At 39.2% G+C, this 19,024-nt stretch overlaps 1 protein-coding gene across 1 annotated transcript in view; it reads left to right on the forward strand.

The window, feature by feature from the left end:
* The window catches only part of BMP6 (bone morphogenetic protein 6), a 165,971-nt gene that overhangs the window by 117,549 nt on the left and 29,398 nt on the right, over positions 1-19,024 (forward strand). The window contains exon 2 of the mRNA XM_008165349.4: positions 7,163-7,355. Within this exon, the coding sequence (XP_008163571.2) occupies positions 7,163-7,355 (193 nt within the window). The remainder of the gene's footprint in view (positions 1-7,162; positions 7,356-19,024) is intronic.

Raw genomic sequence — 19,024 nt, forward strand, 5'->3', positions numbered from 1 at the left:
TTACTCACCCCGGCCCCGCGCTTCCTCTGAGTCTCCCGGGCCTCCCTCCAGCGCTTGCGGAGGGAGGGGGAATGGTGAGCCCGGGGAAGAGGCGGGGATTCGGGGAGGGAGCCAATCGGGGGAGGAGGGGGCGGAGTCGGGGCGGGGGGGGGGGGGTGCGAGCACTTCCGGGCTCTAGGCTCGGGGCATTTCCTTGTTTGTCCAGTGTCCCGACCGCATGTCGGTCGGGACGCGGGACAAACAAGGAAATATCGGGACAGTCCCGATAAAATCGGGACGTCTGGTCACCCTATTGGGGGGTGAGAGGAAAGGGGGAACCTCTTGGAGCTGAGATTCCTTATGTTTGTAGCCATAAAAAAGTGAAACTTGCTTTGGAATTATGGTTGTTTAAATTTAATTTTAATAAATCATATTTATTAAAGATAAAAGTGTGATTTTACATACATGAGTAAGTATTTCTTTAAAATTGTCAGGATGCAATTTTTTTTAAACTTCAGATTTCAGGCTTTGGATATAATGAATATAGTATTGCCAACCCCAAGTGTTCAAAAATCACGAGTCTAGGCCCCCAAAACTCATGACATTGGCCTAAAAATCATGACTTTTAAAATATATTACTTTTTTTAGGTTCTTTTTTTGTTTTGCCTTCTGAATTCTGAGCTTGTAGGTACACTCAAGTTCATGTCTTCATGCTTTTCTTTGCAACCACAAGGGCTAGAAACTAATTTTAAAAGAGCTGTCTGTCACATAATCACCTGACTCTGGGAGCTGGGACTTTAAAAAACAAAACAAAACAAACAAACAAAACCAACCAACCCTGCCAAATATGGCAAGACTTACAATAAAATAGTGAGGGCTGGCAACTCTACTCAATAAAGGCTAATGCCTTGGTTATGTTTGAAATGATTTTATGGAGAAATAGCGAAGCACTTGAAAATCAGTTACCCAAGGAGAATTTATTTTAATGACTGTCACTATTCTTCGCTTCACTGTCTTCCAAGACAGGTGTGAGAAGCAAGCTGAGTGAGGTAATATCTTTTATTGGACCAACTTTTGTTGGTCAGAGAGACAAGCTTTCGAGCCACAGAGAGCCACCCACCTTGTGTCTCTAGTATTCTGGGACTGACACAGCTACTACACTGCAAGATACATGTGAGACATTCAAATGAAAGTATAATGGTACAATCACTTAAATATATTTGGTTAGATTCTTTAATTGTGTGATCTTTCTTTTTTTAATTTAATTAGTTTTCTTATATAGTGCTTTAAAATTAGGAAGTGTGTTACAAGTGGTAGGTTATTTTTAAATCATGGAAATTCTGTGCAAAAATAGCTATTGCAACATTGGTTTAGAATTCAAATGCACAAAATTCAAATCCACAAAAAGCCTAACTTTGAATTTCCTGACTTTTAAATATTTATTCATAGTTTTGTATTCATACAGTAATTTAACTATTTGCTAAGAGCTGATGTAACATGCTACTGGCATCTTCTCTATTAACTAATATATACACACACATACAGACAGACATTTCTTGTAACAATAGTCATGTCCAGAAATTAGCCCAAACCAAAATCCCAAATGCAAACACTCCCAAACTTCACAGCTCAGTCCCATTTCTATTTGTGATACTACAGGTCAGTACTGTACCTAAGAAACTCCATAATAAATTAGTAAAAATAGAATAATATATTGTGACTTAGAGGATAACTTTTGTATAAGGCTGTAATTTTTGTCATAGTCCTGAGTATCTTCTGCTGTTCTTCTCTGCTAGCATTGGCTAGACTCAGAGCCTGAAGATTACCAGCAATGTGAAGCTCATTTTCAACCTGTTGACTGTTAAGATTCCCTTATTTTTTTTCTTCTGCCATCAGTTTATAAAGCTCAGATACATACAGAAGTTTTAGGTTAGAAGTTTGGACTTTCACAAACTACTGATCAGACCAGCCTGAACAAATTCACATTGAAAAAAGATTGGAAAGCAGCAGAAGACGTTGTTTTTTTCCTTCTGACTGCTTGTTGGTATTTTGGTGTGCACTGTCTGCTCTTTGAATAATGGGTCACCTGATGCAGTGTAATAACCAGCAGCTAGAATCTTTCCTTTAGGTGTTTACTGTGGGTTTTACAACACGAGTTCTTAGTTTAATTGAACTGTTTCTAAATCATGGTAAAAAGCCCCACTGCAAACAGCTGTTGGGATTTTATGTTTAAAGCTTTCCTGTCGAATGAAAACAACTGATGCTTAACTTGATGGCATGACAGTAATGAATATATACAATTTAAATATCCCACCAAACCCACCCGTACAAGGAGAAACATCATGCTGCACTATATTATGGGAACTAAACAGTTCCAACTAAACAGGTAAACTTTTATGCTAGTTTCATACAAGCTTGATTTAATTTTTTTCCCAGTCCTGTGACATTGTAAGGATACTTTCTGGACTCATTTTAGAGGGACAAAATCAACTTAAAAATAACGCTTCTTTCTGAATTTGTTGTACCGCTGCTGTAATGACTAACGTCTATGATTACTGTAGCTGAAAGAGATTGGAGAACAAAAGTTTTTTTTCCCCTTTGTTTCAATTACTTTACTCTGACAGCACTTTGAGTACAGTCAGTTTAATCATTTCCCCTGTAGTAATTTTTGTCAGCTTTCCCTGTTTGTGTGGGTCTTTCGCACCATGACAGTGATAGACGAAAACATTGTAAAAATGTGCTTGTCAGATCATAAAAACTGAGATGAGAACTCGGGGCGTGTATTGCACTTGAAATTACTTTGTACTCTTTTAAAAACTGACTAGATTTCACATTGACTGTATCCCTTTTAAGTGCACATTTTGGAACAGAGGTGGGGAGGAGGTACTTCAATACCACACCACTTCTTCAAATTGAAATCTGGATACATTTTAATGGGAAAAAACTGACCCCCTTCATATTTGGTGTGTTTCTACCACATGTCGGGTGGGACAGCACTTTCCTTTTGCTCCTACGCTTACTGATGCTGAGTCAGATCTTGAGGCAGGGCTTCCTGTCTGTGACTGGCAAGAGACATGGAATGTTTCCTTCATTTGTTTCTTGTCTGTCTCTCTCCTTGTCTGATTTACGTCTTACTGTCTCCTTCTTGTTCTCCTGTTCTCTCTTGTTTCCCCCAGCACCCTTTCTTGGGGCTCTTCCTTGTCCTGTTAGTTTTCTCCCCATTCCTTCTTCAGATTTCTGTTCCGTTCTTTTCTCCATCTACCTTTGCTCGTCCAAGCTCATCTTTTGCAACAAATCTTGGAAAAAGGAATCTTTCTATGTAGTTTTTTCCCCCCACGCTGATTTGTTTAGCACAATGTTGATTCAGTCCCACGTTATGTGGCAAGTGTAGTGGACAGAGTGGGGAGTAGAGCTCAGATCTGTTGCACTGGCAGAATCTGGGAACATGTAGAGGTATAAAAGTTACATGCTAAATGAGACATGCAGCTCTAATAAGTTCCCAGGCAAGAATTATTGTTTCATTCTTCCCCCTCCGATCCCCCCCAATAGCTGATTCAGGCCACTCCATCACCAGTCACTATATACAGCTGCATATCTTGTAGCAGATGTTCAGATCTTGGTCTCTGTCTCTTTAATCTTAACCCCCTCCTTTTTCTTGCTTGGACTCTTGTATGCTTATGAAATATGCCAACATAGTGTTTATAAAAGTATGCTCCGTTACACTTTCTTCAGGGGATGAAAATAGATGCAATGTTCTTAGAAATAACCAGATATTCCAGCCCCTTTTACAGAGTATATACAAATAAATAAAGGCCTACTACTACTGCTGTATATCAATCTCTTATATCATTCCACCTTGAAAGCTGATTTTAGATGGGATGCTTTAGTGGCAACATGGACCATCAGTATGATACAGCGATTGCAATCTCAAATAAAAATTCCTATCTATAGCGTAATGAAACCTTTGGTTAAAAGCAACACCTGCCAATAAAGAAGACCGGAAGGATACAGTTGTTGAACAAATGGATTCTGAAGCATTAGAAAGGAATGATACCACTACTTGTACAATCGGTGAAGGAAAACAATGGGCAACCCAGCCCTCTTTCTGGAAGCTCTTAGACCAGTGGTTTTCAACCTGTTGCCCGTGGACCCCTGGGTGGTCCACAAACTGTCTTAAGATTTCCAAAGGGATCCACACCTTCATTTGAAAATTGTCAGGGGTCTGCAAATGTAAAAAGGTTGAAAACCATTGTCTTAGACTCAATAGCCTGTACTCTCATTTGCGTAAATTCTAAACTAATCAAGCCAATATTTAATGATGTAGAGGTGCCAAAATTAATAGTCCTTTATCTGTGACCACAATTTGCAAATTCACCTATTTATACCGTAACTTTTATAAAGCATCCTTAGTGTATAGTACTAAAAAGTGCGCTGTGCACAGTTAGTTGTAGGTGAAAAGATTTCCAGGGAAGCTTCAAAGAGAAGGAAATGACTAAGTGTCTTGAAGGGAACCGCAATAGAGTTCCAGCTAGATGAGGCACCGCAAATGAAAGAACAGCTTCCAACTGCAGATAAGTAATAGGGAGAGGACAGAGAGGAAGCCAAGATTGGAGTTGGGAGTGGGGGGTAAATAGGCAGAAATGAAAGGTTGAGGAGTGTCTATCTATGAAGTGTGTTTATTGAGAACAGCGAGGTGGCTTTTCTTTTCTTAGTGAGCTTGAGGATAAGTCACTAGACTGGGACACAGGAGACCTGGGCCCAATTCCCTACTCTGCCACAGATTTCCTGTGTCCTTTGACAAGTCACTTAATCTTCTCTGCCTCAGCTTCCCATCTATAAAATGGGTATCTCTCCTTACCCTGTAGGATGATGTGAGGATAATTTCATGAACATCTTGAGGCATATAAATTCCTATGTAGATAGGAAGTAATCTAAAGATGATGGAAGATGGGGTGGTGGGAACGGTATGGTCTTTCTTGTTGAGCAGGAGCAAGTTGACAAGTTAAAGGGAAAAAGCATCAAGCTGATTTAAAAGGAAAATCCTCCCTTCACCACTGATCCATAGTTACATGTTCACGTTGATAATCATAGAATATCAGGGTTGGAAGGGACCTCAAGAGGTCATCTAGTCCAACCCCCTGCTCAAAGCAGGACCAATTCCGAACTAAATCATCCCAGCCAGGGCTTTGTCAAGCCGGGCCTTAAAAACCTCCAAGGAAGGAGACTCCACCACCTCCCTAGGTAACGCATTCCAGTGCTTCACCACCCTCCTAGTGAAATAGTTTTTCCTAATATCCAACCTGGACCTCTCCCACTGCAACTTGAGACCATTGCTCCTTGTTCTGTCATCTGCCACCACTGAGAACAGCCAAGCTCCATCCTCTTTGGACCCCCCCTTCAGGTAGTTGAAGGCTGCTATCAAATCCCCCCTCATTCTTCTCTTCTGGAGACTAAACAATCCCAGTTCCCTCAGCCTCTCCTCATAAGTCATGTGCTCCAGACCCCTAATCATTTTTGTTGCCCTCCACTGGACTCTTTCCAATTTTTCCACATCCTTCTTGTAGTGTGGAGCCCAAAACTGGACACAGTATTCCAGATGAGGCCTCACCAATGTCGAATAAAGGGGAACAATCACGTTCCTCGATCTGCTGGCAATGCCCCTACTTATACCTCCCAAAATGCCGTTAGCCTTCTTGGCAACAAGAGCACACTGTTGATTCATATCCAGCTTCTCGTCCACTGTGACCCCTAGGTCTTTTTCTGCAGAACTGCTACCTAGCCATTCGGTCCCTAGTCTGTAGCAGTGCATGGGATTCTTCCGTCCTAAGTGCAGGACTCTGTACTTGTTCTTGTTGAACCTCATAAGGTTTTTTTTGGCCCAATCCTCTAATTTGTCTAGGTCCCTCTGTATCCGATCCCTACCCTCTAGTGTATCTACCACGCCTCCTAGTTTAGTGTCATCTGCAAACTTGCTGAGAGTGCAGTCCACACCATCCTCCAGATCATTAATAAAGATATTAAACAAAACCGGCCCCAGGACCGACCCTTGGGGCACTCCACTTGAAACTGGCTGCCAACTAGACATGGAGCCATTGATCACTACCCGTTGAGCCCGACGATTTAGCCAGCTTTCTATCCACCCTACAGTCCATTCATCCAGCCCATACTTCTTTAACTTGGCGGCAAGAATACTGTGGGAGACCGTATCAAAAGCTTTGCTAAAGTCAAGGAATAACACATCCACTGCTTTCCCCTCATCCACAGAGCCAGTTATCTCATCATAGAAGGCAATTAGGTTAGTCAGGCACGACTTCCCCTTGGTGAATCCATGCTGACTGTTCCTGATCACTTTCCTCTCCTCTAAGTGTTTCATAATTGATTCCTTGAGGACCTGCTCCATGATTTTTCCATAATGTTGGCTTATTTATTACTGACACAATTCCTGTTTCAGCTCCATTGGTGAGAGCACCTTTACTGTTTTTTTTTAAAGTCTTTGTAGTTTATAAACATTTTAAAACAAATTATTATAAAATTAAATTCCAGGGAACAAAGACAAAATGACAATGGATTAAGTTAAAACCCAAACAAGGCACAATAAAGGTATACAAGGGAAGAGAAATTAAAGGAAAAACCTCTGGGGAAGAAAATGCAAATCCTAAGGTGCAAATGTCTTTGAATAAATGCAGGTGGCCTGATTTGGGTCTCACTTTCCGTACATATCTTGTACCTATTTATGAGTGTCAATGTGGATGGAGGAACCAGAGACACCTAACCAAAACTGAGGCCACTGGCTTGCAGTTCTCATGCTAAAGCAAGCTTCCACAAAGGGAAGAGGAACTGGGTGTTTTTGGTTAATTTTAACCCTGGACATAATGTCATACAAATATTATTTTATTTTGATTTGAAGCTTAAAGCATAAACCTGGGACTCAGGAGATCTGGGTTGTGTTTCTGGGTCTGCCACTGACTTACTGGGCTTGTGCAGCTCACTTAATTTTATCTGTCCCTCTCTATGCTTCAATAGCCCCATCGTCAGAATGGAGAAAATAAATATTTTCCTCTCTCACAGGGTAACATGGGGCTTAATGAATGATGTAAAGAGCTGTGAGATAACAGAATGTGTGAGAAAACTCTTGTTATTAATTTCAATTTGTCACAATCTGTTTTGTTTTTTAATGTTTTAGTTGAATATGACAAAGAGTTCACACCTCACCAACGACACCACAAAGAGTTCAAGTTTAACTTGTCCCAGATCCCAGAGGGGGAGGCAGTTACTGCTGCGGAATTCCGAATCTACAAGGACTGTGTCATGGGGAGTTTTAAAAATCAAACCTTTCTTATCAGCATCTATCAAGTCCTGCAAGAACATCAGAACAGGTACATAAAGGACAGTCACTCTTTTTCACTAACCACAGCAACTGTGAAGCCTGGGGTGAAGGTCTCCTTTTTTAAGGAAGTGGGAATATTCAGAAGGTGCAGAAATCACTTAGTAGAACATTTTTTGTCCAGGTTAATAGGGGTTGTTACTGTTCAGGTTTCATTTATTGGGAAGTAGACTTCATAAAATATCAAATGGATATGGACTGAAAAAACTCTACAGTAACTTAGTCCATAATATCATTTGGGGAGTATAACTTTGTTGACTTAAAGTAAGACAAGAGTTTAGGATGAAGCCATGTAATTTTAGACTAAAGATTCTATATTGCTAACATTATTCATGCACACTAAAATGGGTATGTTCCATTTCAAATAGATACTAAAAGGATATGTAATAGAGCCTATCCTGGAAATGTAGAGTAAAACTGCTACAGAAACATTGCTAAGCAATGTAGTCCTGATTCTCCTCCGAGTTGCACCTTTGTAAATCAGAAGTACAGTAACTTGATTGACTTTAGGTGAGTTACACCAAGGAAAATGAGAAGGAGAAGAAGACAGCCCCAGAAATACAGGAGCTGAACTTTATATCTTGATAGGTAAAAAAAAAATGCTTTACTTTTACAGGAAGATCAAATTCAATGCACTTGGAAAACTATGTAGGTTATTTTCTCCAGGAAATCCCTCTGTTAAAGGTTAGTTGATAATCTAATCACAGAATCATAGAAATGTAAGACTAGAAGGGATCTCAGTAGGTCATCTAGTCCAGCCCCCTGCACAGAGGCAGGTCTAAGAATTAGCTAGACCAGTGATACTCAGACATCTGTGGTTCAGGAGCCAAATTAGCCATCAACATTATCCAAAAGAGCCACAGCAGTGTGTATTCGTTGTTTCATTTACTGTCTAATCGAGCATCTATCTATCTAATCTAAATTCTCACAACAAAATTACTGGCCAAGTATTATCATTTTATCAACTACAGTTGGTTAATAAAATATTGACCAATTAGGATGCTTTTACTAACTTGGATTGGTTAATAATTAAATCACATTAAAGAGCCATTTGTGTCTCCTGAGCCTCAGTCTGAGTATCACTGACCTAGATCATCCCTGACAGGTATTTGTGTAACTTGTTCTTAAACACCTCCCCCGCCCCCCAGTGACGGCGATACCATAATCTCCCTAGGTAATTTGTTCTAGTGCGTAACTACCTGTACAGCTGGGAAGCTTTTCCTAATGTCTATCCTAAATCTCCCTTGCTGCAAGTTAAGACCATTGCATCTTGTCCTGTGTTCAGTGTTTAAGGAGAACAATTTATCACCCTACTCTTTATAACAACCTTTTATTTACTTGAAGACTGTTATGTCCTCCTGTTATGTCAGTCTTCTCTTCTCCAAACTAAACAAACCCAATTTTTTCTATCTTTCCTTCTAGGTCATGTTTTCTAGACCTTTAATCATTTTTTTGTTGCTCACCTCTGGACTTTCCAATTTGTCCATATTTTTCCAAAAGTGTAGTGCCCAGAACTGGACACAATACTCCAGTTCATGCCTTATCAGTGCTGAGTGGAAAAATTACTTCTCGTATCTTGCTTACAACACTTTGGCTAAAATATCCCAGAATGATGTTCTTTTGTTTTTGCAGTACTATTACATTGTTGACTCATATTTAGTTTGTGATCCACTGTAACCCCCAGATCCTTTTCAGCAGTACTTCTTTCTAGGCAGTCATTTCCCATTTTATATTTGTGCAGTTGATTATTCCTGCCTATTTGTAGTACTTTGCATTTGTCCTTATTGAGTTTCATCCTATTTATTTCAGACTATTTTTCTAATAGTTTGAATTTTAATCGTGTTGTCCAAAGTACTTGCAACCCCTCCCTGCTTGATATCATCCACAAACTTTATAAGGGTACTCTCTGTGCCATTATCCAAATAATTTATGAAAATATTAATAGAACTGGACCCAGGACAGATCCCTGTGGGACCCCAATCAATGTGCCCTTCCAGCTCAATTGTGAACCATGATAACTACTGAGTACGGTTTTCCAAACAGTTGTGCACCCCTCTTATAGTAGGTTTCTATAGGCTATATTACTTTAGTTTGTTTATGAGAAGCTCATGAGAGTAAGGCTTTTGATACTGTCTAAAATTGAGATATATCACGTCACCTGCTTCTTCCCTTACCCATAAGGTTTGCTCCCTTGTCAGAGGAGAATATTAGGTTGGTTTGACATGATTTGTTCTTGACAATCCATGTTTACTGTTGTTTATCACCTTATTTTCTTCTTGATGCTTACAAATTGATTATTTGCTCCATTATATTACTGGGCACCGAAGTTAAGCTGACAAGCTGGGTTGTCCTTATTCCCGTTTTTATAGATAGGTGCTACATTTGCCCTTTTTCCAGTCCTCAGATAACTTTCCTGTCCTCTGCGAATTCTCAGAGATAATCACTAATGGCTCAGAGATCTCTTCAGCCAGTTCCTTAAGTATTCTAGGTTGTATTTCATCAGGTCCTGCCAACTTGAAGACATTAAACTTGTCTAAGTAATTCTTAACTTGTTCTTTACCTATTTTACCCTCAGATCCTACCCCATTTATACTGATGTTCACTATGTTAATAATCCAATCACAGTTTTCACTAAATAAGTTAACAGTAACTAAAAAGGCATTTAAGACTTTGGCCATTGCTGCATTTTCTATTATTGTCTTTTCCTCCTCCGTTGAGTAATGGGCCTACCTTGTTCTTGGTCTTCTCCTTGCTTCTAGTGTATTTTAAAAATGTTTTCTTGTTATCCTGTGTGTCCCTAGCTAGTTTAATCTCATTTTTTGCCTTGGCCTTTCTAATTTTGTCCCTACATGCTTGTGGGGTGGGGTTCTTTTTTGTATTCATCCTTCATAATTTGTCCTAGTTTCCATACTTCCTATCTTTCCTATGCATTAAGATAGTTTGCTTTTGTGCCCTTTATCATGTTTTCTTTTTTTAAAAAAACTGCCAACTCTCCTGAACTCTTTTTTCCCTTAGACTTACTTCCCATGAAATATTACCTACCAATTCTCTGAGTTTGCTAAAAGCTGCCTTCTTGAAGTTCATTGTCTTTATTCTGCTGTTTCCCTGCTACCATTCTGTAGAATCATGAACGTATCATTTTATGATCATTTTCATCCAAGCTGCCTTCCACCTTCAAATTCTCAACTAGTTCCTCCCTGTTTGTCAGAATCAAATCTAGAACAGCCTCTCCCCTAGTTGCTTTCTTCACCTTCTTCAATAAAAAGTTGTCTCCAATACATTCCACGGACTTCCTGGATAATCTGTGCCTTGTTGTATTATTTTCCCAAAAGATGTGTGGGTAGTTGAAGTCTCCCATCACTATCAAGTCTTGTGTTTTGGATGATTTTTTTAATTGTTTAAAAAAACAGACTCATCCACCTCTTTTTCCTGCTTACGTGATCTATAGTGGACCTCCTACCATAATATCACCTTTGTTTTTAACCCTTTTATTCTTACCCGGAGACTTTCAATAGGTCTGCCTCCCACTTCTATCTCAACCACACTGCAAGTGTATACGTCTTTGATATATAAGGCAACACCTCCTCACTTTTTCCCCTTCCCGTCCTTCCTGAACAAGCTGTACCATTTTATACCAATATTTCAGTCATGTGACTTATCCCACCAAGTTTCTGTGATACTAGTTGGCTGTAATTGTGATTATTCACTAGTATTTCTTATTCTTCCTGTTTATTCCCCATACTTCTTACCTTAGTATACAGACATCTATGATCATTAGATTTCCCGTCTGTATTTCCTCTTTTCTCTCCTTTGCTCCTGCTGTGATTCTCCATGTTGGCCCCAAATTCTGACCTTTACCTAGGTCTCCATGTTTTGGACTTGCCTGTGGGCTTTTGTCTCCTGCTATATAAGTTTATTCTTATTATTTGGGGCCTCAAATATGACTATACTATATATATAATATATATATATTACATATGTTGAACAATACTGTTGAGTAGGAGATTGATGCAATGCCCTTTGAAATCAATAGTAGTCTTTCCATTAACTTCATTGGGCTTTGTATCAGGCCATAGGCTCTCCTGTCTATATGAAGCTGTGACTATTGTATAACTAGAATCTAATAGACAAATGGACATTCAAAATGTAGTGATATAGACAATCTACTGCCTATGAGAAAGCCCTGGACTTTGCTGCATGTTGATACTTCGTAGAATTTGCAACCAGTACGGTGACAGCTGGTAGGCCACTGGTGTCAAATAAGATGTGGAGGGCAAAGATAGGGAAGATAGAACTTGTGGCACAAAAATTATAAGAAATATGAAACAATTTGCTATATTTAAGGGATAACATTCATGGCAGGGAAGCATCAAGACAAAAATGAAATTAATGGTCAGTTAAATGTCAAAGTAAATCTGAGCCACATAAGCAATTTACTGTCTAGTGATGCTATTCCTATAATAAAAGGAAAGAGAAGATGCAGCAAACTACAGCATTAAAAGGAAATATTTTCTTTTCCTTGTGATGGTTTGCAAGGTGGTGGTGTTTTGTGATGTTTCTTTCTCAGACTTTCCATTGATGTCATTTTTGGGGCCATGCCTTAGGTGAATAAATGTTGTGAAGACCGAGCAACCATTCACTAATTGAAGCTGAGAGGAGTGGCATTTGTAGAAAAGGAGTGAAATAATTGGATGCATAATGTCAATGAGGATTTTGATATGTTTGAAGGGAATAATGTTGGGTTTTCTAAGTTGTGGTCTGCTGGAATCTCATGTTTGCTAGCTAGAAGTATATATGAGCTGATATGGAAGACTGTGTGGGGGGGGAGCAATGGTAGAAATTCCATGGACATGTAGGCTGTTCTGTTCATTGTGACCACACAGACTTAAAGACCAAAACCCAGGACTTTTCCACAAATACATGTTTCCATCACAGGAGCTGAAGGAGAATCTCTGTTAACTAATGTAGTTTTAGGCCTTCAATATAGCTTCTGTGCACCAGTCACTTGAGCAAGGCATAGTAATACATATTTCAGCAGGTCTGACATTCCTTCCACTACGGGGCATTGATAACTTTTGTTTGTATGTAACATTATAGTAGAGTAAATTGAGTAAAGAATTATAACTTAAAAACTAGTGAAGACAAATGGGACTCTGATATGGCCCTATCAATTAATACTCCCATATCTTAGAGGTTGGTGAAGTCTTTGTTTCAAAGTAGTTGTTAGTAGTTTTGTATATGATGTTATTGACATGTCATATCTATATTTCAAATAATATCTTAATAAACACAGTGCCTGAACGTAGGTTGCACTGTTGAGTTGGGAGATAAATGTACCTTTTTATTAGGAATTTAGTTCTCATGCAAGATTGACAGTCCTGGCGACTGCAGCCCTCTGTTTAGTCACACAACTGGTACTCTGCAGCCAGCAGCACCTCAACATGGAATTGGAGTGATCAAGAAAGTAATTCAAGTCTCTCCATTGAGTGGTGTTTTCCTGTTGATACTGCCGACAAGGGTGCCTGTAGTGAGGTGTATGCCAGAATCTGAACTGAGAATCCTAAAGAAGTTTCATCCAGGCCAAACAGACAGCAATTTTCAGTCACTATTAACATGGGCTAGATTTGAACTGGTGACCCAGATCTCCATAGCTCTTTACTAATCCCTTACTCATCTGTTCCCTTAAGGAATTTGTGTGTGTGTGTGTGTGTGTGTGTGTGTGTGTGTGTGTGTGTGTGTGTGTGTATGTATGTATATATATATATAATATATATAATACACATACACACACCTCTACCCCGATATAATGTTGTCCTCGGGAGCCAAAAAATCTTACTGCGTTATAGGTGAAACTTGCTTTGATCTGCTGGAGTGCGCAGCCCCACCCCCCCGGAATGCTGCTTTACCGCATTATATCCGAATTCGTGTTATATCAGGTTGCATTATATTGGGGTAGAGGTATCTATCTATCTATCTATCTATTCAAACTGCATGTTTCTTTAGCTAGAACTCTTTCTCCGCCCCGCCCCCAACATAAACACATACACATTATATATAATGTGTTTATGTTGGGGGCGGGGCGGAGAAAGAGTTCTAGCTAAAGAAACATGCAGTTTGGATGCATGCCCAGGACTTGTCTACACAGATTGGGCTTCTGGTGACAAGGGAAAAATTAGGCCCATATATTCTCAGTGTCATTAGAGAGCACACTTTATTTCTTCTGCTCTTAGCTTAAGTAGTTGTGGATTTTTTCATTTTTTTAAAAATAGATACTGATTTGCAAGAAATGCAAGCTTCTGGCCACTCTGCAACTTTAGGTTTGCATTTTTGACACTGTAGGGTGTGGTTGCCAGACCCAAATGTGTGACCAGGTTAGTGTAATGTGCACACTTGTCCCTTGCCTCTCTTAAAGGCAAACACTGGGTACTTGTTTACAGGTGTTCGCCAACATCTGTACCTAGAAAAGTCCACACATAAACACATCCTCTTGTCTTGAAGTCTCTTTGGATGCCCTACGTGAAGTTTGAAATACACTTGCTTTGAGTAACTTTTTATCCTTTGATCATCAGTCCACTTATTTTCTTTTCCTTGTGATGAAAATACATCTGCGGAAGTTGTGGCTAAAGTTTTGCTTTAGTGATTCATTTGGAATATATTGTTTTCTTTGCCTATTGGGAACAGTGTTTTATGGCTCAAAAGCAAAAAAGCAATCGTTTTTTTTTAAAGGGAGCCAGCAAAACGTTTGTAAGGCCTGCACTGAGTTCCAGCAGCTGACTTATAAGCCAAAAAAGAACAGCTGCCTTTTACTTAAAAGGTTGTGTTGTCACACTTCCTTTAGACTAATGGCTTGAATAAGGACCTGATATTTCCTGACATTTGATGACATTGTACTAAATGAAGAAGAGTCTGTAGACATCCTGAATTCTAGCCATGGATCTTTAACTCAGCTAAATTGAAGAGAAGTATGGGGAAATTCTAGCTGGATTTGGGGTGAACAAAAATGAATTTTAGTGCTTGTGTGCAAGGCGGTGGATTGACAAAACTGCAGTTTTCTATCCATCTAAAACAGATACAGCACAAGAAGCTGCAGCAGCACCTTTTTCACACTGCTCTGCTGCCAGATATTATTCCTCAACCCTGATCAAGAGGATTCACCTTTAGATCTGAGATAAGATGTCCATTCAGTCATTGATCTTTCCTCTTGAGATTGCCAACAAGGGTGCCAGTTTAACAGTGGCTTTTATGATGCAGACACAAATCTGCTAGGAAAAGGAACAATTCCTTTCTATAGGCTGATGAAACACCTTTGAGTGATGATAATTGTTGGTGATTACTGATCTGGGCTGGATTTGAACGAGTCACTGAAATGTGAAAAGCTCTGCGTATCTTTGAGCAAGAAAAGTCATGAATGTACCGGGAGGGGAGAATCCATGAATTTGGGGAGATGAAGCCTCAGTTAATGAATGAAACAGATTAGAAGACTGAGTGTCTCAAGAAAGAGAAAAGGGGAAACTGCAGGGAAGAGACCTGGGAGGGGGACAAAAATAAGTGAATCACCCCAAAAAGGTGCCCCTGAAGTTACCAGGGAAAAGAATGAGCCACTGGATGCAACCTTAATCCCCCTACACACACACTCTGGAGATAGGAACAAGTCTTTTAGGAAAGGTACTTGGTAAGGAGAAAGGTTTGCTCAGGACTCAGGGCGGAGGGGGGGGGGCAGGTGTCCATTGGTTCAGAAGCATGTAATAAAAACTCTTATTCAGCTCTTCTTAAGAAGAAAAAAAAAAAAAAAACGCTGACTGACTTCATAGAGGTTTTGCTTATTAGGACCGTACGACAGTGCTAATAACCCTTCCCGAGTGGAGTTAGATGACATAGGGGTTTAAAAACAAAACAAAAATACCCTACTTTTGAGCCCTGTCTGTACTATGGCTTCTGTTGTTTACTATTGATGGAACTGTACCGCTATTGAATAATGGGTCCTATTTTTGCCATTGTAGACAATTGTGGCTGATGACAAGCTTACAGATGTTACAATGTACAGACCTTGCACTGAAATTCTCGTAGATGAATGCTCTATAATTCTGTATTTGGGCATGTACTGAGAAAGCACCAAAAAGGAAGTGAATGGTCATACCAGTTCTTCTTAAAATAGCATAAAATCATTGTGGAGTGATTTCACATTGCCTTTATTTAAAGCAATCAAAAAGTAAAAATGATACTCATGGCACCTGGAGACATTGAGGCAGGCATCAGGGCAGTGTGATCTAAGCACATTCTCTTTTTAAAAAAGAAAACATTTTTATACTGACTCAATAGTGTCAGCAATGTTTTGGTTCCCCTTCCAGTCCTTTGTAAGGTTAAAAACAGTGCTAAGTTGTTGAATTTCTGATTAAAATCAAATCATTGTTACAGTCTACTTTTTTTCATTACAAAAACCAGTGATTTATCAGCAGAACATTGAGAAAAGATTGATTAAACTTAAGTTTGGCCAGAAATTTGACCTACCTTAAGCATCCCCTTTGAATGGTTAATATAGATTTTGTGATTGTGTAGAAAACAGTCTTGTAAAACAGATTTGAAGTAACTTTGGACTTATTTTGAATGTAGCAGTCTAAATTTTGAAACAAATTGTAGGCTAGTCTGAGGTTAGGAGGTGGAAATGAAACATTTTATAAAACAATACATCCATCAGCTTCTGCTTCCTTTCAGCCTTTAAATTTTCAAAGACTGAGGTTATGTCTATGCTGCAATCATAGTATGTGTCACTAGCTCATGTAGACACACCTGAGCTAGGTAGAATCTAGATTCTAGCTAGCTCAGATATCAGTAGCATTGAAGCGTCGTCAGCACGGGCTTCCGTGCTGTCTATACAAGCCTGCCCAGAATACTCAAGACTTCAGTGGTTAGCCTTCTCTGAAGTCTGTGGTGCCATGGCTTCACAGCTCTGTCACCCAAGCTAGCTAGATTAAAGATAGCTCAGGTAGGTCTACTCAAGCTACAATTACACCCCGTGATTGGAGCGTAGACGTATCCCTAGAGGTTATTCTTTGTCCCTGGGTTCTTTCAGCACCAGCGTGTTCATTTTTTAAATACACGAAATAAGAGAGATTGTCAAAAGCACCAAACGAATGTAGGGGACACAAGTCTCACTGACTTCCAAGTGTTTGTGACCAGCTTCATTATAAATGGGAGAGACATTCTACTTCACAAAACACGGCAGACTGTAGTAATGCAACCTTTTATGATGCTGAGGCAGAACAGAGAGGAATTCAACCCTATTTACATTTGTGTTCCAAATACATATAGAATGCTGAGTTTGTAGAAGCAGAAGAGGGAATTTGAGTTTCAACTCTATTTGGAAGTGGGTTACTCATTTAAGGGAGACATGAAAAAGTGAAGGGAAGAAACAGATTTATTTCTGGAAACAGACTGTTATGTATATTTTTTGCTCAGAAATGTTCTTGCTTTCTCTCAGCAAAGTGTTGGGTCAGGAGTGGGAGGGCTGAGAGGATTTGTGGTTGATCAAAGATGTCAACCCTTGGTTGGGATGATTATTATTTTTTCAAGTGTAAATATCCTGTTAGTACAGACCTCAGAACCCTCCTACACTGTCCAAACAACTAATCTATTTAAAAAAAAAAAAAGAAGAAGCAGCAATGGCTTGAGCTGAAGATCAAAGGAAGGATATGGTGCCTTAATGGTCAACATTTATTAAACAATTTCATTCGTATCAAGAATGAAATATGGTAACTTGATGTGTGTAGAAAGATTCCTCCCACATGATAAAATTGGGGTGGGGTATGTCCTTCACTTCTCCCATTTATATAGTGTGTTCTCCTGCAACAGACCGTTATTCCATTAAGGGTTAAAACTGTCATTATTTTTAGCTGTCAGTTAGTGGTAGTAAAGTCTTTCTCTTTGCAACAAGATATTTATACAAATACTATCTGAGTTTCTAATCTAAAGGGAAAATTGATTTGCATGCAGTGTTTATAGTTTAGAAAATAACTGTCCCCAACTGGATTGGAATTGGCTTGTTCAAAACAAATGGCAAAGCTAACGTCAATCTGACTCAAGCTAAGGTCAGATTTGTATATAGTGTGCATATATTTACTCCTGAGTGGGAGGGGTGGGTGGGTGTGAATGTGTGTTTAAAGTGGTTTAAAAATCAAAATGTTCTGTGGTGAATTTAGCAGATAAATGTTCAGTCCTGTAGCTAATTACCTTTTCCTCCAGAATCTAAAGGAAACTTCTTTAGCTCCCCCCCGCCCTTTTTTTAAGGACAAAGAAAAGCCCTGTTGGTGCAAAGTCAACTGAATTCTGAGATGAGACATTGTCTATTTAGAGTATATTGGTCTTGTGATTAAAGTACTGGACTAGGAGTCAGGAGAGACAGACTCTACTTATGTGAGCTTGGGCAATGTTTTTTCACAGTTTAACCGTTTGTAAAATGGAAATAATACTATAATACTTACCTGTAAGGGTTATGAGGGTTAAGGACCTGGTCCTGCAAAGAGTTCCATGTCGAGAGACCCTGCACCCACACAGAGCCCATTGACTTTCTTTTGGTTTCTCACAGGCACAGGGGTTCCCTTGGATAGAGCTCTTGCAGGATCCAGTTCCAATTTCCTAACTTTTGTGAAGTGCTTTGTGATCTGTTGAATAAAGGTGCTTTAAAAATGCAAAGTTGTTAATATTCCATGTTACAACTTTGCGTACATCATGTTCTACACACAATTTATACAGTATGTCCTGCATGTCAGCAAACTCTTTAAGATTTTTATCTAGGCAACACTAAAAATAACATACTGAAATAATTTGATTTACAGTTGTGCTAGGCTGTACCTTCAAAATCTTGACTCTGTAAGACTACATTTTATGGTGGGTACAATTTTTCATTCTATTCATGTTGGTTGTTCAGAAGAAAAGATCTTGATGATGAATCAGCAGTATCACACCCAGAATAATTTTTCTGGAGATCTGAAGAAGTGCAAACTATAGATTGAGTGTGATATACAAAAAAGTATTAAGAAAGGATATAAATTTTTAAAAATAAAGCAGTAAAAACCCTTCACATTTCTGTGCAAAAATCTCCTTTGAGGTTGACGTTATGCAGTCTAGACTATTATGTCAACTTGTCTTTGAAGAAAAGTAAATAAAAATGTTCAGCTGAAGAAAGTTTTAGGGACTTATAGTAACTAATGCCTCAGTAAATGGCTGTCAATGCGTAACAATCCCTTAAACACCTGGGTACTTGTGAGCTTTGAAGCTGAGCCAAAAATGTTGTTCCTCATCCGTAATTAAAATAAGAGGACTTTAACTTAGTCGTTTGAAGGTGAGAGCTCTATTTATTCTCACTGCTTTCTTGGGAAAACTTCTGCCTAGTTGGGAAGGGGGAGGGGGAGGGGGAGGGACGGGACACGGAGGGAGAAAGAGGACTGTTGGGAAAACAGAAAACCTTTTTCCAATATATACTTCGTAAAATTCAGCTTTTTATAGCACTGGTGTTTTTCCTGTGGCAAAATTCCATGTTATAATGTGTACTCAGGACAGAGAGAAATTATTTTAATCTGGCAATTTCACTAACTATAGTAACAAAGATTAACCACTTGACTAAAATATAAGCTAATTAGTGTTTAGTTAAATAATTAAAATGAA

The sequence above is a fragment of the Chrysemys picta genome, chromosome 2 (assembly GCF_011386835.1).
Source record: "Chrysemys picta bellii isolate R12L10 chromosome 2, ASM1138683v2, whole genome shotgun sequence".
In the NCBI taxonomy this organism is placed as follows: Eukaryota; Metazoa; Chordata; order Testudines; family Emydidae; genus Chrysemys; species Chrysemys picta.